Consider the following 23,684-nt stretch of genomic DNA (forward strand, 5'->3'; position numbering starts at 1 on the left):
CTAATTGTACGAATTAGATCGTACGAATTCGTACGAATTAGCCACTAAATCAAAAAGTTACGAATTGCCATGAGATTGTGTTGAAATAACCTATTTTTGGTGGCCAATAATTTTTGGTAGTCGAAAATACAGAGCATCTCATATTAACACACTTCTAGATTTCAGCTGTGTGATTGGCTCTTAGATAGGGCTATGTGGTTAATCAAAATCGAATCGCAATCACGATTTGAAACGTTCCAATTAGCTAATCGCAAGAGGCTGCATATGAAATAGGTTTTATTTAATTTCCCCAGCCCAGAGCAAATGTGTGCATGGCGTCTGTGTGTGACAGTCTTACTAGCCAATTGAGGCTAGCAAGAGTACTTTTTTTTTAATGATTATTTTTTCGGGGTTTTCACCGTTAATGTATAGGACTGTAGAGAGTATTGACAGGAAAGCATAGGGAGCAGAGAAAGAGGAAGGATCGGCACAGGACCTCGAGGCGGGAATCGAACTCAGGTCGCCGCGAGCAGTGGAATGTTTACTGTTTGCTCTAGAGTAAAATGAATGTTTCATTTCTGAATATTAAAAAATAATTTGAATAAATAATTTAATATCTTTTTAGTTGCTTTTGTTTAACTAACGCTCACTGCATTTTAGTAGTAAGAAGCTATGATACAGATTACTGAGCTGAAGTTTGACTACAAAATTAAAATCGCAAAATCAAATCGAAACATCTGTCAAAAAGTAAAATAAATAAATCGCAATTAGATATTTTCCCTAAAACGCACAGCCCTACTCTTGGATCAATAAAAAGAGCAGAGCTTATCATTGTTATCGACGTAAATTTTATCGAGATTCAATATAATATCGTTTATCGGCCCAGCCCTAGTCCAATGTATACAAAAAATACCAACGATAATAAACACTGGTGATAATTATGAAGAGGGTGAGCAGAAATCACAACATGTCACACTTGAGCTCACGGTTAACTGTGACATTGAGCTGAGAATTGGCTTAAGCCTGAATCTGTGCTGGCCATTAGACTAAACAGAGCTGACCTGTCATTGTTGTGTCTGCTCATCGTTCTGTCTGGACAGAGCGGCTTTTGACCAGCGCAATCTGTCAGCCGTGGCCTCATGGGCACGACAAGCCATCACACACACACACACACACCATCATCCGCGTGCCAAAAACAATCTTCGTCCACAGCAGCTGCAAAATGTGCTTTTCTCAGTTACATGATGAATCATGCTGAAGATCCTGACTGGAGCTGAATAGATATCAGATATGGAGGAGGAAAAAGGGGCGTGTGCCCGAAATCTGCACTGCCACATCAATAACACAAACATTATCAATGATCTGACCGAACAACACTGCGCATCAATAAATCACCAATGATCATTTCTGGAGAAAAAAAAAACAAGACTCAGGTCTCATTGTGATGCTCTCAGATACAATAAATCATCACATTATATGACTGTACATCATACTCATTAAGATTATAACACTTAATAACACGTAAATGAATACCAATTAGATATTAAAAATCAATTATCATCAAAAAACACCACAATTTATGTATAGCTTTTATATATTAGCATACATTTCAATCTAACTTGTACACAAACAAACACGCACCTATAACAATTAGCATGAATGTATTTACAGCTTTTACATATTAGCATAGATTTCAATGTAACTTCAGCACAAACAAACACGCATTAATAGCACACAAATAAACAAAATAATAATAATAATGGTTGAACTCACCAATCACGAGGCACTGGAACGACGCGAAGGACATCTCTGCAGCTTTAAAAGATCGCGTTGGGAAATAAATCGCGTCGGTGTTTGTTCAGATGTGCATCATATGTGACTTACTGACCTCGATATGCTCGACTAACACAGGTTAATCATCCGAATTAAACGCGAAAGGGTGAGCTGAGGGGCTCTGTGATGAGGGGGAAACGCCGGAGGAGAAGTCGACGGCAGTTTTGTCCGCCGCTGTTCTTGCAGTCAATGAATTTGCAGGGATAAAATTGAGGATTTTGGAGGGTTTGATTCCTGGCGCAGTGACTGCAGGCGAGCCGCTGCAGAGGCGCGGGGTCCTAAACACCGCCGGGCTTCATTTAATGACAGGACCATGTATTTATTTACTAACAGTAGGGGAGAGTGGGGGCATTTGCAACACTTTTTTTGCATTTCCTTCAGTTTCTCAGAGACAATTTTTTTGTGGAAACCAAAATTTTAATATAATAAACCCACATCTATCAGACAATTGAGGTAAAGTTGGTTTTATATTCGCACATTCAGACTTTCTCCTTAATAATATCATCTCATAAAAGTATTATTTTCAATTTCTAGTGAAATCATATTAGCAGCCAATGGATATTAAAGTACAACATTGTTCTCAGTCTATTAAATAGTGCTGAAGTTGTTTTCAAGTCATGTTTACATGTGATTTCAGACCCAATATTCAATTTAGCGTAGTAGATAATATAGGGAACATTAAATGAAGGAATGTGCGAATATAAAACCAACTTTACCTCAATTATCAGACACCCATCCACATTGCTATAATATGCGTATATATGATAACATTAGCAGAACTTCAACTTAGACAAAGTCAAATTTTGCAACTGACCCCAAGCATTACTGGAAATGTAATAATAAAATAAGTTCTAAAACATCAGGTTGGATTTTATTTTATTTTAGTAAACAGACTAAATGTAAAATGGTTGAATTGTTAAATGTTTTAAATTGGCCATATAAATACAGACTATTAAAAGAACAAGCAACAAACAAAAACCAGGCCTTAAAAACTAAACGAAATTATATATTTTTACTGAAAATCGAGACTCAATCTTTGCTAAACTACTTCTCTGAACTTTGAAATTAATTAATCAAATAATATTTTTTTCTAATTAAATTACATTGAAACTGTGGTCAAATTAAAATCCCATACATTTCTTTAAAACCATACTGACTGCGATAGAGGCTGCACAATCAGCTGAAAGGTTGCTAGAGTTGGTTTTTATGTATGGGTGATGTATATTGCTTCACCAAAAATGGTTGAGGTCATGTCCTTTTTCCATTTCTTCCATTAGCAGATTTTAATTTAACTTCTACACAAACAAACACGCATTGATAGCATACAAATAAACAAACTAATAATAAATTACATTGACTAAATTACTGCTGTGAACTTTAAAATGAATTGATCAAATGATTCTTTTTTTAATTAAATTACATTGAAACTGATCAAATTAAAATTGTACACTGTTAATATGGAAAGCTTTTAAATGAATTTTGTAATTGGGTAAAGTTGCAACAGCATGTTGTTCATCAGCAACTCTGTCAACCCTGATTAAACGGTCTACGCTAGGGACATACAACAGCTTTAACGCTTGATAGCTATACCTTTTTGAAGCTAAGAATTTAGTGATTTAAATTCTACAAATAAATAATGTTTCACAAATACAGATTAGACAGTATAAGACATTATCGGAACATTAAAACAAGTACTTTTTTAACCTCAAAATGAGTTTTATACTGAAGGAATGGTCACATATGGCTGATTTCTCTCAGATTGAAGGACAGTCAAACTGAAAATGTCATAAATAACAATCAAGAACAATCAGGAAAACAAAAACATGTTATGTATTAAATCAATAATTTATTGCAATATGTATATTTGTGATATTTCAGTGACTCAACCCAACTGTTATTGCATATTTTATCATTTGTTGTTCCTTAATTATACACTAAATCTTCAAACTAATCATTATTTTTAGTGTTTGTTTGTCCCACGAGAAACTGAACCGGACCCCAGCCCACCGTCACCCACCAATTGAAGCATCACCACTGAACTTCACTAAAAGAGTGAGAGAACCTCGGGCAGGGATTCACCATGGTAAGAGTGACTGAGCCGAGCGAGGGCGAGTGAGAGAACGTCCCCCCACCTGACGCCACGGGTCATGCCGATAGATATGGTGTGGGGGAACAACACTCAACACTACCATCCAGACGGAAACCAGCAGAAACTCAACACTGAGGCTCTATAACATTGCATTAGATCACAGTTGGCATTGATTTATTGATGATTTTAAGACTTTACTTTGGTGTCAATCTATTTATTTGACATAAATTTTTTATGTGTTTAAAAGTTTATAATTGATTTATAGTTTTAATGTTAATTAGTTTTAATTTCCCAATCTCAACTATCTCCAATATACACTTACAATTGATAAATATTTTAACGAACAAAACACTGTTTTCCAATGAATTAACTTAATTGACCCTTTAAAATTGCACTTATATCTAGTAAAATATTGAGTTCTGTCATCATGGCAAAGACTAAATAAATTAGTGATAAGAATATAATTATTAAAATTGTTGTTTAACAATTATTTTTATAAATCTCTCCGTTAAACGGCACTTATGAAATATATTTAAACGAATTAAATTTCACAGGAGAGATAATAATTCTGACTTTAACTGCATAATAACTTTTTAAACGGTCGCAAACTAAGTTAAGCCAACTCAAATTGAACATTGCGTAGGAGGCTGGGCTTCTTTTTGCGCGTCATACCCTTCTAGTGAACTAACAGTAGGGTCAAGAATATTGTGGTTGAAGCTGTCAAACTGTCACTAGAAGGACCGCCACCTTTAAAGACCAAGAAAATGGTCGGACTTTTATTAAAGATTACCAAAAACAGTTTTTCCTTTGCACTGGTTTATTTTTTAAGAATTATAAACTCTGCTAGCAAACTAAATTTCCATTTCACGAACTTTAAGAATGATTTATTTAATTGCGACTCTCAGCACACATCAGTCCTAGCATGGAAACTGAACTAGACCGCAGCCTATCTTCACCCACCAATTGAAGCATCACCACTGAACTTCACTAAAAGAGTGAGAGAACCTCGGGCAGGAATTCGCCATGGTCAGAGTGAATGAGCTGGGTGAGTGAGAGCGTCCCCCCACCTGACGCCACGGGTCATTCCCATAGATATGGTGTGGGGGAACAACACTCACATCACAATCCAAACAGAGACCCGCTGGAAACACTGACGAGAATACTGAGATGAAGCTTAAATTTATTAAATTAAGTTCCAAATTTAATCAAAATATCAGTTTGAAATATCACAATTAGCTATATTTACGTTAAATAACACAACCCTTTTTGGCTTTTATGCAGCGCTGTTTATTAATAGTGAAAAAAAGAGGTAAACATGGATCCCTGTGAGATGAGGTAAGCGGAGGTTGAACTAACAATACCTTGCATACATAAGACAATCAACTGAGGTAAATTAAGTTCTATATTCACACATTCAGACTTTCTCCTTAATAATATAATTTCACAAAAATAACTGAACTTAAACACTACAAACTGAACTACACTGTTCCTATTTACTATGACCTTTTATGTGAAGCTGCTTTGACACAATCTACATTGTTAAAGCACTATACAAATAAAGGTGAATTTTTTAAAAAAATTCTAAATGGTAAAATCTTATTAGCAGCCAATGACTACCAAAGGACAACATTGATCACAGTCAAACACATAGTGCTAGTGTTGTTTTAAAGTCATACTCGCATGTGATTTCAGACCGAATATTCAAAATAGCATGGTAAACAAAATGGAGAGCATGGCACAAGTAGTCACTGATCGAATGTACTAATATAAAACCAACTTTACCTGAATAGACAATCAAATGTACCTACTGTAGACAATTTTTTTTTACAAACAAATATGTACAAACCAATCCAAAATGAAGAAAGCTATGCTTGTTATAACAAAATAACACAGAGCTGCACATGTTTATCTGTGTTTAGTTCATTCTCACATACAAAACTTCGTGGAATGACTTGCGTGTTTTCACATTTTCAGGACATTTTAACAAAACTGTGATAATTTTATTAAAATGTTAATTTTGATTGTTTAGAATTGTGATATGACATTTTCATACTGTTAAAATCTCCATTATGTTGTTTTTTCTTATTAATAATGCTGAATAAACAACATTTTCTGGTAAGATGACCAGCAAAAACGAAAATCAAGACATAACTTTTTGTTTTCTCTGGATTTTATATTGGATTTGTATTGCTTTCTTTGGCTGGTCAGACCTTCTGCCATTTTGCTTTAAAAATTAAAGTAAACACCCTTATCAGAATATGCTGTTTTTCCAGCAGGAAAATATCAATGTTATAATTATTCAGTAAAATAAAAAAGATAAATAATTTGGAAATTTAAGTAGCCTGAGTATTAGAAATACCAATAGCCTAAAACATTCACTATTTTGGACAAACAACCAAAAAAAACGTTCATTTATATTGATTTATATTAAGGACACTATTGGCTTTTTGGTTGTTTTTTGATGACTGATTCAGATTGTTTGAATTTAATTCACATTATACTTTCCACATTGATTTAATCCAATAGCTTGGGTCCCAGATAGCAAACCGATGTTGATTCAACGTCGAATATTGGTTATAATAGTCAGTATCAGTCGTTGATCAAATTTCAACATTGAACCAACGTTCATTATTTGGTCGGTACATCGGAAGGATTTTACGTTGAAAAAAAGATATTGATTCAACGTCGAAATTTCGACATTGAATCAACGTTCATTATTTGGTCGGTACGTCGATTATTAAATCGAAAACAGGATCCGACATTTAATTGTTTCATAAACAGATGCCGTTTGCATCAGTGTAAGTAGAGAAATACAACAGCGAGTGCCCTTAATCTTGCCTTATACTATGTATTTTAAGCTGTTTGGGGAAGACAAATATGCAAGCTTGTTGCTATTTGTACAGGCTAGCGTGTCAAGAATTTAATTTCACTTTTATTTTGTTTTACTTTAATTGTTTAATTATCTTGTTTTCCTTCGGAATATTATTCAAGTTTCTTAATCCCGTGATATAGCCTATGGCAGTAGGACTGTTTACATTTATTTTGCAATAAAAATGCATTTTGATATTTGATAAGTACATCCGTGGTGTAGACTAAACTGGATATTTGAAATTCATTTTAATCAGTTAATGTGATCTCTTCCCCTATGGTTTAGGCCTAATAGATGTTTACCAGTAATGTTTTACAACAACAATCACTATATTATTACAAAAATAACTGCACACACAAACTGAATAGATTTCTACTCATTAATACCGGCACATATTTATCAGCATACATATAAAATATGCAAGATGATTCATTAGATATTTTTAAGTAGTTCTAAATAATTTAGGCTGAATTTAAACTATAAGTTGAAAATTACTAGGCTACATTTAATTTGTTTTAATTCAACCCATATAAATTGTTTGTAACTTTGCAGAAATATTTTTTAGTATACATTTTATCAGATATAGGCCAGCATTTGTAACTAAAAACTAGTATAAGCAAAATTAAATTACAACAATTAATTTTATGTGTGAACGGTTACAATTGACATCTTTTTCTTTCATATTAGGCTATTTCTCGAACCAGAAATTATTTAAAGAGCTTATTTTTATCCTGCATGTCTAAAACGTGACAATTTCTATTAGAAAATAATTAACACTTTAAGTTAATTTGTTTGGTAAATCAAATTTGCCATATTTAAAACGGCTTGTATTATACAGTACATTTAAAAGGTGTACATTAAATTTTTTATTGTATATTTATAGCTTTCTGTTGAAAAATGTAATTGCTTTAGCAGCAACTTTTATCGTGCCAAAATATGGATAATTGCAACATGTTCCCACATTACCACATTAATTTAAATGTTTGACAACATTACAACATGAAAATGTAATATTTTATGGTTTGGGTAAATAAAGAATTCATTTCAGTATTTCTTCAAGAAATAGCGTTTAGGCTACTTTTGTCAAACCTTAGACACATACACAGCATGCAAATGACAATATATTTCAACATTCATTTAGACACATTAACAACTTAGTCAAAAAAAAATTGTAGAATAACCCAATAAACACCTTCTCTCTCTCTCTCTCTCTCTCTCTCTCACACACACACACACACAAACATAATTCAACAAAACAGTTTAATAGGTTTAAGCACGTTTTAATAAGTGTTATGACTCTCCTGTTGCGGTCAGATGCATAAAAAGCATTGTGTTCAGTTAAACAGACAAAATGTTGCCATCCATTAACAATTTGACTTATTTATTTGGCATCTTTATATTCTTGTTTGTTACATGTTGTTGTTCAACAAATGACATTTGATTATAAATTGCAGTAATATTTAATGGAAATTCTTTGGCAGTTGGCTTTACATTGTTCCGCCATAAGATAGCGACAGAGATCAATATAAACAATCAGTTTTTAATGGTGCACACATTTTTCCTCAATGGATATTTAAATCTACAGCTAAACAAAATCATCACAAAACAGGTAAATCTCACCAAGTCCATCTATCTCTTTTATATTTTTATTGTTTTAATAATAATATAGTAATGTAGTGGTGTTTGCTTTGATTTTTGCCAATTCTGTTTGTCCAGTTCTAGTTATTTAAACTCTGTAGCTTTGATGTCTTCTGTGGTGTTCACAAGTTAGGCTGGATCCAGACTGGAACTGGTACAATTTCTAGAATCCTTGAAATGAACCTCCCAGGATAGAAACAGGAAAGCATAAGTACACAAATTAACATAGATTCCATTTATTTATTTTTTTCAGACAAAAGATGTTTTTTTTACTATTTATTATTAGTTATAACTGTAGAACAAAAGTAAGGACAAAAATGTATTTTAATGAAGATTTGAACTTAAGAGTCTCAAATATTATATATAGTAAAGTGTCTTTGATACATTCATTCTGCCATTGCAACTGTATATATTCCCAAATCATGTTTAACAATACTGTATATTTTTCCAAAGTATTTTCTATAATATTCTTTCTTCAGGAGAAAGTCTTTTGTTTAATTTTAGCTAGAATAAAAGCAGTTAATTTTTTTAACCATTTCAAGGTCAACATTATTTAATAATAATATTTTTATTAAGCAATATTTTTGATTGTCTACAAAACCATCTATCATTATACAATAATTTGCTTAATTACCCTCAATGTCACTTTAAGCAGAATACTAGTATCTTGAAAAATATATAGTCAAATACTATTTACTGTCATCATGGCAAAGATAATATAAATCAGTTAGGGATAAGAAAACAGAAATTGAGGAAAAAATTAAACAGGGTGGCAAATAATACAGGGGGCTAATAATTCTGACTTCAACTGTATATGTATGTATGTATGTATGCATATATAAAATCCATCATTCCAAGGAACATTCAAACAGGGTCGCAAACTTGTATGCTTGCAACTATACCTCTAGAGCTGTCGTCAGAAACAAAGTTCCTAACTGTGCTCTATTCCCACTTATTCCCCCTATGCCCTATTCATTTTCATTTAGAACATTCTAACATTTAATCTTGGAATGATTTTAAAAAATGCATTAAGGTTATCTCTCTTAGGTGTAATTTGCTTTCAAAGTATTCATACAGTTCACTTTTACCGATCTTAATGTTTATAATTGTGCTCCCTTTACAGTGCACTTCACAGTTATGCCTCATGACGAAAGCTATAGGTGACATATTATTTAAAAAGCTGAATTTACGTTACGTCTCCAAAGCTTGTGAAACCAAAAAAAAAAAAAAAAAAAAAAAAACAGCATACGTAATTATTTTCATTTATAGTGGGTTATTTATTAAGTATCTGTACTGTATAAGACATGGGCCTGTGGGTCAGAACATTTTTGCAGTGGTTTGCATGTGTCAAATTGTAAAAGTAGACTTTTCCAAAAAAAAAAAATCATAAGCAATATTCTACTTAATCATCATCATCATCATTATTATTATTAATATTAATGTAGGATTTTTAAAAATTTCCTAATAATCCTATACGTGCCATTTACATATTTTTCAATTAATATGGAAAGCGAGTGGATGTTTTTAGCAAAACTAAAATTGAATTTTTAATAGGTTTTGTGTAAAACAATATAATTTGCACAAAGAAATTATGGGGTTCTTCTCTGAAGAAGTTGATTATGCCTGTTTAGAGCGTCATTATGGACGTTTTACGCTATAACTAACATGGTTTAGACGATGGATCTGTGACAGAGAAACTGCGGGTTTTGGGGAAACACTCGTGACTACATCGTTCTTTTCCCAAACAATGCATTGTACTATGATTGTGCAGCTGCAAGTTATGTTGTTGTTTGTTTTTTCCTTGTTTGTCGTTGCACCCCAGATCTGTTAATCAAATGTTTGTAAATATTTTATACAGTAACACAACTTTTTTTATGGATTGTTGTCAAAATGCAATCCAATAGATTTTAAACCCATGGCAAGAAAAAAATAAATAAATAAAAAAAGACAAATAAAGAAACATTTAAAACTTATTTTAATAGTTTTAATATTTTTATGCTTTTTTATTTCATTACAAAAGCTCTGAGAGAAAAGATTTACTATGTTATTAGTATTTTGTATTCACTTATCTACAATTAAAAATAGTGACAATGTGGCATAATTCTGTTAAATGCTTAGTTTCTGTTACTGGTAAATATAAATACTTAGATGATCAATACTAGCTTTGCTACTGCCTGATACGATTTCGTTATCTAACATATCTGTCTGTAAGGTAACATTGGTCTCACACTGAGAACCTGCTCTGTTCTCCTCACATTACAACACAATTACTCTTCTCTAACTGCTGTTCTGTCTGTTGGTCTGTCCACAGGCTCATAATTGTATGGCTGTGGTGTATCGTTTGTGTGAATGTCTCAGAATATCTTATTTTGGCATCCAAACGTGCACGGCGATAAGTTGTCTTCATACTGTTTATATGTGCGATCTTCTTAGTTCAACGTCACTTACAATCTGGTGATTTTTCACATGCGGAAGAACATTTATGTGACTAAAAACGACTAAAGATGGCTCAATAATAAACTTTAACGTGTATTTTAAAGAAAATCTAGTTCCTACTTTACTCTCATGCACATTGACTCACTGGGGTGTCTAACCTACAATAGGCATGTGCTGTTTATGAACTAGCTTTAAAAACAACATACGAGTCACATGAGTTCATATGTGAATATCAGCTACCTTAGTTAGTTGTTAGTTCATTGTTTGCTAATGTAATAAAATTTTCAACTACTCTTGAACTCCTGTTTAAACTGTTTATTTTGATGGAAACGGAACACATTTCTACTGCTTTTCAGTGTAAAGATCAACCATTACATTTAAACACAAGAGTTCCTGAATAATTAGAAATGAGTTAATGATAATGTGCCCCAAGTAAAATCATCCTAACAAAGAAAACAAGTTTATGTTAGTTACATTTAGCTAATGTACAAACAAACATGAACTAACAAGTAATTAAACTAGATTTATTGTATCTAGATCTATTGGCATTTACTGTTAATAGATCATGGTAAGAAATTATGCTATTTGCACTTAATGTAAATAGCCATTGCCATTTTCTTATTCTGTTGGCTGATATTTGCCAAATAAACGTTTTTCCCATGGCATACTATAAAAATAAATAGCCTATTAGTTCATTAACATACCATTCTGCTTTTCTCCTGCTATATTATAAAAGTGCTAAGTATTAAACTTTTATTGTCTCAATTGCAGGTGTCTTTTTGTTGGGTTGCTTTTTTCAAAATGAATCGTAATATTGGTGCCCCATTCAGGGTATATATAGGCAGAACTGTAAAAACCCAGATTTAAAAAAAAACAAGGATTTTTAAACACTTTTTCCAGTACCTATTTTTTATTTTCAAGACTGACATGCAGCGTACTGAACACCTGAAATGTATTCTCAGCAATGCACTTTAAATTCAATAAGAACTCTCCAATTTATTCAAATAAAATACATTAGTAATGTAGTAATTAATAATATATTCATAAATAAAAATATAATAAACCTACAATAAATGTGCTTGTAAATAAAAAATTAAAATATGTATTTGTTTATGTTCTCTCAAAGATGGAAAGAGAACTGAAAATTTGTACCCAAGTAAAAATACTACTACATTGGTAAAATATTACTAGTAACTAATACTAACATTAAGTGTACAAGTAAAAGTAAAAAAGTACTCTTTAAAAAAAAAATACTCAAAATAAGCAATTAGTTAGTTTAATAAAAAACAGATTTTCTTTAAGGCCCTTTTCAACTGTAAACTTTATAGAATGGTTCAGGTGTTTAATCACAAGGATAGATATATGGGAATGGAAGTGTGGTGGCTTTTTCCTTCACCATAATTAAATTTTCAATACCACTGGCAGAACTATAAGGCCATAGATATATTTGATGTCCATTTTATTAAACAATATTTTCTACTTTGAAATGTTTAATTAAAGTATATGAAGAAAAGATTGAAATTGTCTTTTATTTACACATTTTACACTATTTTACTTATTTGCTCACTGCTTTGCAATATGGCAAATTTGTTGAATATATAGCTTTACAGCACATGTAAATTTTGTTTTACACTTGATTTTAAACTAAAATGATTTTACAAATAAGTACACTGTCAGTTATGAAATAACAAAACAAATGACTTCTGTATTTGAAATATGACAACACAAAAATTTTTGAAGCAGTGTTTTAAGAGCCTTGTTGTTTACTTGCAACATTTGCAGAAATGATTGAATGCACAATACCTGCATTACCTCGTCAAAATTCAAATTGTATTTAGAAGAGAGTGACCGACAGGAAGCGAGTCAGTTGCTGTTAGACAAAAAAAGTCTGAGATGTGATTCGGTCAGAATGGCTGGAATAAGAAAACAATAACAGACATCTTTATGGTAAAAACATTTGAAAAGCATTATGCCAATCAATCATTTGTTTTTAATTTTTTTTAATCCAAAAAACCTGACAAGTGGACAAATCTAAGCTTGTTTTAAAAAAAACAAATATACACATGCATATAATAAATAATACTACTAATAATAATAACATTAACATTATTCAAAAGCAAGTTGTGAATAAACTGAAAAAGCCCCCCGAAACACCCATGAGTCCACAAAGTGGAGCAAATGGATTTACTATTTAAACAACATGGTGGAAAACGGCAAAACTAGTGTTGCACTGGTCTAAAAATAGAAACACATCTTGCTTCTTATTGGGCTGAGTGTATGATAGGGCCCATTGTATTACATCTAATAAACAAAACAGTTTTTATTAACATCAAATTTGCTTTAAAAAATGATGTCTTTAATTTTTTTTGTGTGTTTTTCAATTTTCATTATGTAAATGTAATTAGTTCATTCTGTTATTATGAACATATAGTTGACAGACCTACCTAGTGGTTAATCATCAATTCATGCAGAATCAAGGTCAAATATTAAACAAGCATCTTATTAAACTTATGGAACAGGCAATAAATATGCTGATGATTCAGTCTTTGTGAGCCTCTTTTATGGCGAAAAGAGAAACATGGCCATTCTTGGATTTTATGCTTAAGATGCTTAAGATGTTTTACTCTGCTTTTATTGAAAGTATATTGACTTGTTTGCAGTATTTGCTGGTATGGTAATGCTACTGAGACTCAAGAAAAGTGTTTAAGGAAAATAGTCACCACTTCTAGTAAACTGGTGGGCATTACATTACCAAGCATGGAATACATTTACAAAGATGGAGTGGTCATAAAGGCAATCAGTATTGTGGCTGATTCAATGCACCCATTTAGTTCCTTATTTGACTATTTGCCATCTGAGCAGAGATACTGTCTCCCTGTGGTGTCAAAAACAGGGCAATAAGACAAATAACTTTAACAAGTAGTTTTAAGTCAGCTGGACTGCTTATTGTGTTTTATTCTATTTATTTATTTTATATACTGTTAATTGTGAACATGTTGTCTTTGGCATGTTGTTTGGTGTGATGCCTGCTAAATAATTCTGCAAATCAAAAACAACTAAACAAATATACAAACTAGACAAATAACCCTACCTACTATCTAACAGCATAAGCGATGATTTTCGCCTGCACCTTGTAGTACACTCCTTTTTGAGAGCCATCTTGAAAACCTGAGTGAATCCAAGTAGACAGACAAACAGCTTATGGAAAATTCAAATTCTACATAAGCTCATATGCGAGGGCCACAAAGATGAAACACTGCCTTCATTCTGGTTGAAGAAAACGGATGTACCTCTAACTACAAAACAAAATGATAAAACAGGTGAGATATTACATATTAATAATAAAAATGCCAGTTATCATCATCATCACCATCATTATTATTATACATTTAAAAAACAAAAAGAACATATTTACATGAAATCACACATTTTCGAAGGTTAATCATCATTAATTAATCCATCACAATCTGTTCTTTCCTTTCCCAATGTATGATCTCTTAAAATATAAAGACGTTTCCTGGATACACATTTATTAATATTAGTATAAAATGTTTAGATGTAATTAATGTGAGGCCTAAAAGAAAAGACTTAAGCAAATTTAAATAAAATTACCTACACTGTAAAAAATGAATCTTGAGGCTTGTAATTTTCATTAAAAAAATTAATGTGGTCATTAAAAATAATGAGCTTATTTTCTTTAAAAAATTGATATTCTGGATTTATTATAAAATATGAAGAAGATTTCACCAATATAACTAAGATTTTAATTTTACTTATTTTTTTAAGCAAACTAGTGCAATTATTAAGCTTAATTTGAGAAACCAATTAAGCTAATAATATTGAGGAAAGATGGCTTCACGTTTATTTTAAGAAAATTCACTCAATTATGTGGATTTGATTGAGATGTTTGCATTTGAATCTCAACAACGGCAGTGATCAGACGACATTTTGAAGGAGCAGATCAACAGCGAGCATGTTAAGAGGTAAGCATTAACAGTTTATCATTTTATTGTCTTAAATAGCCTAAGCTCTTTCAGGAAAGACACATGCTGTTCAAACTTGTTCAGGAGCTTAGTTTTTGCCATATGATGTATATAGGGATACACGGGTATTTTTAATCACCCATTCCTATTTGAAATTGATTTGCTTCAATGTTCATTCTGAATTATATAAATGAAGTTGAACAAATTATTTGCATCGCAATATTTAACAGCAACGATCAGGCAACAGTTAAGCAGACGAACAACAGTGAGCTTGTTAAGTGGTAAATCTAAGCTAAGCTAGCTAGCTATTCAATGGGGTTTATGTACAGCTAGTGCTTTTCCATTTCATAAGGTTCCTTTTACAGCATTGCTGATGTAATGTAATGAACTGTTTATATATAATACTGTACATAAATACTAATATTTGTTTGCTTCATTTTTCAGTTTAATGAAGAAAACGTTTGCAGAGTTTTCCCACTAAAGAGGAGCAGTTTATTGAGGCAGATTTTGATAAAGAGAATGGGTGCCATACATCAGGTATTTTTAATAATGTTATTTGTGTATTATTATTATTATTATTATTACTAATTTCTACACTTTTTTGCATCAGACCTCACATTAAATCAGGGATGAATCGAGAGATGTCGTCCTCTGTTGCTGGTCTATCTGTATGAATAAGAGGAAGAGCTCATCCAGCAGTGCAATGTAAGTGTCTCAAACTGTTTCAGATATTTATGATCTTCCGAAAACTGCATTTTATATTTTTGCATGCTTACAAAAAAATATATAGCTCAAGCATTACACTGTTGAATGCACTATTCCTTGTATAAACATGGTTTGTTTTTATAAATGTCTGTACACTACATTTAAACACCCTGTCCATTATAAGTCAAACTACTTGTGTATTTGTGTCAGTCAGCAACATCTACTCAAACATTATGAAGAATTACTGTTCACAGAGATAAGAGAAATGGTTTATTTCATTAATATATTTCCTTAATGTGTTTTAGTAAACCTTAAACATTTGAAATGTACAACTGCATAATTTCAATATAATAAACATAATGTTTATTTTACAGTGTGGGAATGCACAGAGAATTGCTGTCTGTCAGAGGGATGACCAACCATGAGGACTTCTGCATTGTCTTGGAGGATAAGTGAGTCATGGCTAGCCTGGAAAATCTAGAATCGCTGAACTGGATTTATACAAATATTCCACAAATTAAAATCACTTACAAAGAAACAAATATTAAGTTTGCAATACACAAATTCTGTCAAATATTGTCTAAAATGTGACTATTCCTACAAAGGAAAGTTGACAGGTCAGTTTTTTCCATGACATGGATAAAGGAATTTTTTATCAGAGATTAACATTGCTGTAAATTTTACATAGATATTTAGACATTATACATTAAATATTTAACATTTTATGAATGAGTAATTTTCAGTAATAAATTTGAGTAAATTGTGATTTATTTGCATATATTATAAAAGCACATTCCACTAATAATATTAAAATCATCATCTATCACTTAAAAAAACTAGTAATTTTCACATGATTCTTTCAAGTGGTTTTTGTTAAAAAAAATAAATATGAGTAAATGGTGGTGGACTAGCTTAAATTATAAAAGCACATTCCGCTAATAATATTAAAATCATCATCTATCATTTAAAAAAACTAGTAATTTTTACATGATTCTTTCAAGTGGTTTTTGTTAAAAAAAATAAATATGAGTAAATGGTGGTGGATTAGCTTAAAATATAAAAGCACATTCCGCTAATAATATTAAAATCTTCATCTATCACTCAAAACATTTAGTAATTTTCACATGATTCATTCAAGTGTTTTTTTAAACATCATTGCTGTAATTATTTATTAGGAATTGAATATAGGAATTGAGTGAATAGGCCTATATATGAATAATTTAGACAAATACAAAAATGTGAATAAATAATAAAATCAATAATAATTTAATAACCCTACACAGCACTTTTTATTCATATCTATTGACGTTTATAGCACAAACAAGACGTTTTAACACATTTTTAATCTTCAATTATTCATTAATAAACCTTTTAATTTGTCACTTTTTACTCCGTGACTAGCCCGCGAAACCAGGCGCTGGGCATATATAAACTGAGGTCTGTGCCCATCGCGGACACAGCCTGGGTCATTTGAGTGGACATTCTTGTGTACATCAACTGCCAGTTTTCCTGAGGTAAACGTCTTTTTTAACTTTATCGTTATATTTTATTATAAATTGTTTATAACTTGTTCATACAAGTACCTACGAATAAAATAGTGTTTTAAATATCAAGAATAATGGTTATTATATCGAGTACGTTATTCATTAATAAAGATGAGGGGTATTAGCGCTTATTTTCGTGTTAATAACAATATATACAATGTCATAAAAATGTCGCTTTTAGTAAATGTACTACATTTACTATTCAAAAACAGTTTTCTCGTTTTTTCCGTGTTTTCTCTACAATCGCTATATGTAGGCTATCTTACGCCGCTAACGGTTTAAACGGTAAAAGCCGTTTTGCGAGTATGAAGCATTTTACGCTAACTGACGTTAGTAGTCACACAAATCCGACTGAGACTTTAATTTAGAGTCCGTCATATTATTTGTTAGATAAAAAAGCAAAACAATACTACAAACAAACAGCAGGTTGTCCCACATTTGGTTTGACTGTGAATTAATGTGCGTGTATGTACAGTGCCTGTGCGTGTGTGTGTAAAAAGTGCGCCAGCTCATTCATTCATTACAGCCAGGCTATGAGACCGAGAAACGCTAACGTTATACTTTTAAATTAATATAATAAGCTGTAAGGTTTCAGTCGGATAGAGTGCACTCTGCGTTTTGCTTATCTTATAAGTGCAATTTTAGGCTATGTTTTTAGTCTTTATTAACTGTGTAATCTGTTTTCTTTTCAGTGCCGACTACCCCTGCTTCTTGTAAGTACCATTAATTTTATACAGAACTTTAAGCAATTTGAAAAAAAACATTTAAAACTACAAATACTTTAAATTTAGACATTTGCAATAAAATCTAATTTTGTCTTGTTTTTTCCCCTTATTTTGTTAACATCAGCTACCCCAAAGGCTCTTTTAAGGGCCGAAAAACATCTTTGGAAATGTAAGTTTTAACTGACAATATTTACACGTCTCAATATTTAGGTTTAGACAATTTAGACCCGTTTTGACCCGCGACCTTTAATTATTATTATCAAATTAAAATTATAATCTTAAATATTTTTTATACTTTTTAAAACATATATCATTATTATAAATTATAAATTGAACTGATTGTGAATTGAAATAGTTTTTTAAATCAAGATAAGTAGGCAAAACCCGGGAAGGACATTGAAAGGTTTGTGGTGAGACAGTTTGTTTAGTTGCTTGGTATCATTTTGAAATAATTAGTTGTTGTGAATGCTTAGATCAAGTGAATTTGTTGATTCATCCAGTATTTATCCGACAGGCTTAGTAGCAGCAAAGTTAGACTATATGTTTTTCACATTTTTATAACATTTTAAGTTAACACATCTTTGTATATTTTTAATAGTCTGTCTCTAAATGTAATGTATCTCTGCGTAGAACCTAGCCTGGAATCACTTTTGCATATGCAGAAAGCATTTATTTCAATTAAAAACCGAAAATATCCTTAATTGTTTAATTAATGCATTAACCCAGTAAGTGTTTTACGATGTCATGCAGTTATGACACCTGTCGAAGTTTAATGTAGCTTGAACACACGAAGAACATTATATATGTGACATATTAAGTGACGCATCGCGACATAGTGACACTGAACCGTGGGGTGTGCAGGTTACCACGAGTAAAGCTTAAACCATCTCCTTCATGTAAATATCATTTATATAATATGCACTAACGTCGGGCCTATATTTGACGCTTCAGTCGACGTTATCAAGTTAATTTAAAGTTGAAAATCATCCGTTTAGCGGAAATGCATTATGTGATCAAGTGTAAAAAAGTTTTCACAAATCAGAGAACTATTTGATCAGAGAAAACGCAGAAAGTTTGACAAATGTGGGTTTCCTAAGTTTATGTAGTTACACGAAGCCATGTAAAGCATTTTTCCCACTTTTATAGAATGTCCCTGAATATTAAAACTTTCACCTGTCCGCTAATGCGAGCGCAATTTGCGTCAGGCTGATTATGTCACCATTTACACACCAAACAATGCAAGATTTATTTACCACCTTATGATTTATTCCCCTTTTAATCTATAATGGCAAGCGCATGACCGACGCCTCACGGAAGCCACAGTTCAGTGTCCCACCTACTTCATCATCTGACAAACTACAAAGCAACGCTACATGTATTTACTAACGTTAACGTTTCATTGCGTTTTATCACTCGCTTTTAACCCTAATACCCAGCGCATGGACATGTAGAAACTGACATTGCTAATTCCTATGCAAGAATGAAATAAAATATTTTCGCCAACGTTAGCCTACACAGACTTCATATGGTGTCCATATTTTCATGATTTGTTAACACATTAGAATATAGTAATGACAATAAAATACTTACCTGGTCAGCCTTTAGGTGTTTGAAAACATTAACAATGCCCACAACGAATGCAACCACGATACTGCGAATCCCCGAAGCATGCGAGAATCTCGGCGGGAATTTTTTCTTTAGCACGTTTTTGGCGAACGACACACTGCTAGTTTATACCGCCGCCTAACGGAAAAATGGTCATTTACTCCAAGCCCAAAAGTGTCCCTAGGAAATAACTAAATAAACACTTCCTAATAATTATAATCCAATAAATTTTTATTTGTATAGCACTTTTCATAATTACTCCAAAACAACTTCACAAAAGATGCAAATATTAGTTTTCACATCTTAACCAGGATTGTCAATAATTATGGAGGGCACTGTAAATGTCGATGATGCTGTTGGCCCGCTAAAAAATCAGCATACAATAAAAAAGTCATAGGTCAATCTAAACATCTTTAAGAATAAAAATGTAAAGTCTACTCATGGCTTCTTGTTTGTTACTGGGTTGGAAGGTCTTATCGCTGGCATTGTGTTTCACATTCTTTGCTAATATCTTTATGCAATTTCAGATGTTATTTTACATATTAACATATTACACAAAACATGAACTGTGTTTAATTGTTAATTGCCTATTTTCGCAGTCATCCTGCATCTCTGACTTCTCATAAATATTAATTATGTGTAAAATATATTTTTTAATTTGCAGACATGTAATATTTAGTGCATTCAGTGATGTTTTTCTTTTTTTCAGCAGCTGAATAAATCCAATTCGATCTTTTAAAGCCATCTAAACACAGAACATCTGAGCTTTGTAAGTATGTTTTAACTGTATAATACTGTTAGATTAATTAAAGCTACATAATTTTGTATGTACAAAAAACCGGCAACCATCATCCCAGTCTCATGTTCTGACTTTAACAACTTATATATATATATATATATATATATATATATATATATATATATATATATATATATATATATATATATATATATATAAAACTTTTGGTAGTTAAACACGTCACACAGTTTTAAATACAGTACATGGTACATAAAGGCAATGATAAAAGCTTAAAAGTTAAACTGATTGAAAGATGTTTGCATCAATTCAAGTCTTCTATCACTTTATGTTGAACATAAAATGTAAAAATTCTTAGATGACATAAAAGTAGTGTTGGATAGAGTTTATTTTAGGAAACACAGATATAATCAAAATATTACTATATTAAATATAACTTTTGTACCTTCAGTAAAATACTCATGTGCACCTATAAGCTTTGGCAAAACATGCCTTTATCAGTATCAATGTCATAATGCATGCACATGCACATGCACATGAGTTTGCTTTTTAATATATTAGCCATGTGTTAGCCATATATTAGTTAATAAATGTTATTAACTGTCATCACGGCAAAGATAAAATAAATCAGTTATTAGAAAAGAGTTATGTCTTGAAAAATATCTATTAGAATATTATGTCCTGTCATCATGGTATATATAAATATAAATAAATCAGTTATTAGAAAATAGATATTACAACTATTATGTTTAGAAATGTGTTGAAAATTTTCTCTCTGTTAAACAAAAATTTGGGGAAAAAATAAACAGAGGGCTAATAACTCAGGGGGCTAATAATTCTGATTTCAACTGTATATATATATATATATATATATATATATATATATATATATATATACACACACACACACACACACACACACACACACACACACACATACACACACACACAAAAGTATACACACACACACACACACACACACACACACACAGTTGAAGTCAGAATTATTAGCCACCCTAAATTATTTGCCACCTGTTCTTTTTTTCCCCAATTTCTGGTTAACGGAGAAAATATTTTTTCAGCACATTTGTAATCATAATAGTTTTAATAACTCATTTAACTGATTTATTTTATCTTTGTCACGATGAGAGTAAATAATATTTGACTAGATATTCTTCAAGACACTTCTATACAGCTTAAAGTTACATTTAAAGGCTTAACTAGGTAATTACGTTAACAGGTTAGGGTAATTAGGCAAGCTATTGTATAACAATGGTTTGTTATGTAGAATATCGAAAAAAAAATATATATAGCTTAAAGAAGCTAATAATTTTGTCCTTAAAATGTTTTTTTTTAATAGAAACGTCTTTCATTCTAGCCAAAATAAAACAAATAAGACTTTCTCCAGAAGAAGAAAAAAAACATTATTAGACATACTGTGAAAATTCCTTTTCTTTGTTAAACAACGTTGGTAAATAATTAAAAAAGAAATAATAATAATAATTCTGACAACTACTATATATTTTTAAATAAAATTATTAGCCATCATTATACAATGACTTGTCTAATTACCCTAACCTGCATAGTTAACCTAATTAACCTAGTCAAGCCTGTAAATGTCACTTTAAGCTGTATAGAAGTGTCTTGAAAAATATCTAGTCAAATATTATTTACTGTCATCATAGCAAAGATAAAATAAATCAGTTATTAGAGATGAGTTATTAACACTATTATGATTAGAAATGTGTTTGAAAAATCTTCTCTCTGTTAAACAGAAATTGGGGAAAAAATAAACTGGGGGTTACACTGTGTGTGTGTGTGTGTGTGTGTGTGTGTGTGTGTGTGTGTGTGTGTGTGTGTGTGTGTGTGTGTGTGTGTGTGTGTGTTAGTATGTATGTATGTGGTTGTCCTATTGAACATAAAATAAGATAATTTTAGAAGATTGTCCCCAAAAATTTGTTTCTTTTGCTAAACACAAAAGAAGATATTTTGAAAATTTGTAAAATCTAGTAGCCATTGACTTCTATAGGACTTTAATTTTCAACTGGATATCAATGGCTACTGGTTTAAATTTTTTTCAAAATATTTTCATTTGTGAAAAAAAATACAAAGGGGTGTGGAACCCCTTTAGGTATGTAAATGAAGAGGTTTTTGTTGTTGTTGAATTCTGAAATAAAGTAAAAAAAAGGTTGCATGCTATTAGTAAACTAATTATTCAGGGAGATAATAGATTAAAGGGAATTACATATATTTTTATGTGGTTTTAATTCTTCTTTTATTCATACATTTTTTTTTGTCTTTCAGGAGAATTTGCAAAGCAACAACATCACAAGATCCAAGTAATAATACACAATACATTAGAACCTAAAACATGTATAGACCTAGCTCGTATAGAAATACAAATATAGCTTAATACATGTAAAGTACATGTACAAAATATTGACAATAGCACACATTTACAGTTCAGGCGAGGGAGTGTTTATTAAGAAACCCATGGCAGGAAAATATACATTTACAGTTCAAAGAAAATATCTTAGTATTAAAAAGCAGTAGCGTAGGCAGAAAAGAGACTCTTTCTGCATCAGAAAAACTGGATCTCACGGCAATTCGTAACTTTTTTTAGTGGCTAATTCGTACGAATTCGTACGATCTAATTCGTACTATTTAGTACGATTTGCTCATCCTCCAATGACGGTTGGGTTTAGGGGCGGGGTTAGGTGCCACGCCTCCTTTATGAAATGAAACGTGCCCCTCGATCATTCACAGGATACTTATTTTCAGATAGCACACACAATCTAAAATCTTTCTCTGTATCCCGGACGTTTTTAACTTATCTGAATGCATTCGTTTACTGGATCCTTGGACTGAAAGGTTTACAGGGGTTCACTGGTTTGAAAATATGTCTGATCGTAAAACCTGCTTCTTTTTTTTTCTAAGGTATTTTCGTTGTTATATACTGATTCAAATTACTGGGTTGTGGGAGACGGAGCTGGCGCAGACACTAATTGAAAGTGTCAAATTATTCTTTAAATGTATTTAACTATGAAATTTAATTACTAAACAAATTGAAGCATTAAGAATTTGCCAAGAAATGTCCCACTTTACCACGGTAAAATAATGCTTCTACTTACGCAATGCTATACATAACCATGGAAATATATGTATACACATTAACAACAAAGTTGTGAATTTGTAAAATAAAGACAATAAACAAGATGCGCTTTCTACAGTCTCATGCAGCCTCCGTGAAATATAACGCATCACAGCAATGAACAGAAACCCATAGAAACCTTTAAATGTATGCAGCGTCGGCAATCTTAATTTTTTCAGCCACTGACTGCACTATTATATTAACGAGTAATTAAGACACTTCCTCTTCGATTCCCGGATGTTTAAATCGGTCTAAAACTCCGATAGTTAAGCCCGGCTTTAAATACAAGATTAAAAAAAGCTTTTCTCCCTCGTTAGATAAGCGGCTGAAAGTGGATAAAAGAAACACATTTAAATGCAAGGTGTGAACG

General features: G+C 31.6%; 1 protein-coding gene and 3 long non-coding RNA genes across 4 annotated transcripts in view; 2 read left to right on the forward strand and 2 right to left on the reverse strand.

The window, feature by feature from the left end:
* podxl2 (podocalyxin-like 2) overlaps positions 1-2,063 on the reverse strand; it is a 43,183-nt gene extending 41,120 nt beyond the window's left edge. Inside the window, exon 1 of the mRNA XM_056447967.1 lies at positions 1,753-2,063. Within this exon, the coding sequence (XP_056303942.1) occupies positions 1,753-1,786 (34 nt within the window). The 5' untranslated portion in view covers positions 1,787-2,063. The remainder of the gene's footprint in view (positions 1-1,752) is intronic.
* A 6,259-nt stretch (positions 2,064-8,322) lies between these two features.
* On the reverse strand, positions 8,323-19,460 carry LOC130216090 (uncharacterized). The gene is made up of 4 exons (XR_008835765.1): positions 19,392-19,460; positions 13,936-14,012; positions 12,648-12,714; positions 8,323-8,591 (listed from the first exon to the last, which is right to left on the reverse strand). It is a non-coding gene; the product is annotated as an uncharacterized LOC130216090 (long non-coding RNA).
* LOC130216089 (uncharacterized) lies at positions 14,683-16,172 on the forward strand. Its single transcript, XR_008835764.1, has 4 exons — positions 14,683-14,827; positions 15,272-15,364; positions 15,438-15,532; positions 15,907-16,172. It is a non-coding gene; the product is annotated as an uncharacterized LOC130216089 (long non-coding RNA).
* LOC130216091 (uncharacterized) lies at positions 17,937-22,546 on the forward strand. The gene is made up of 3 exons (XR_008835766.1): positions 17,937-17,970; positions 20,116-20,175; positions 22,468-22,546. It is a non-coding gene; the product is annotated as an uncharacterized LOC130216091 (long non-coding RNA).
* The last annotated feature ends 1,138 nt before the right edge of the window (positions 22,547-23,684 follow it).

This window comes from Danio aesculapii, chromosome 22 (genome assembly GCF_903798145.1).
Source record: "Danio aesculapii chromosome 22, fDanAes4.1, whole genome shotgun sequence".
NCBI lineage: Eukaryota > Metazoa > Chordata > Actinopteri > Cypriniformes > Danionidae > Danio > Danio aesculapii.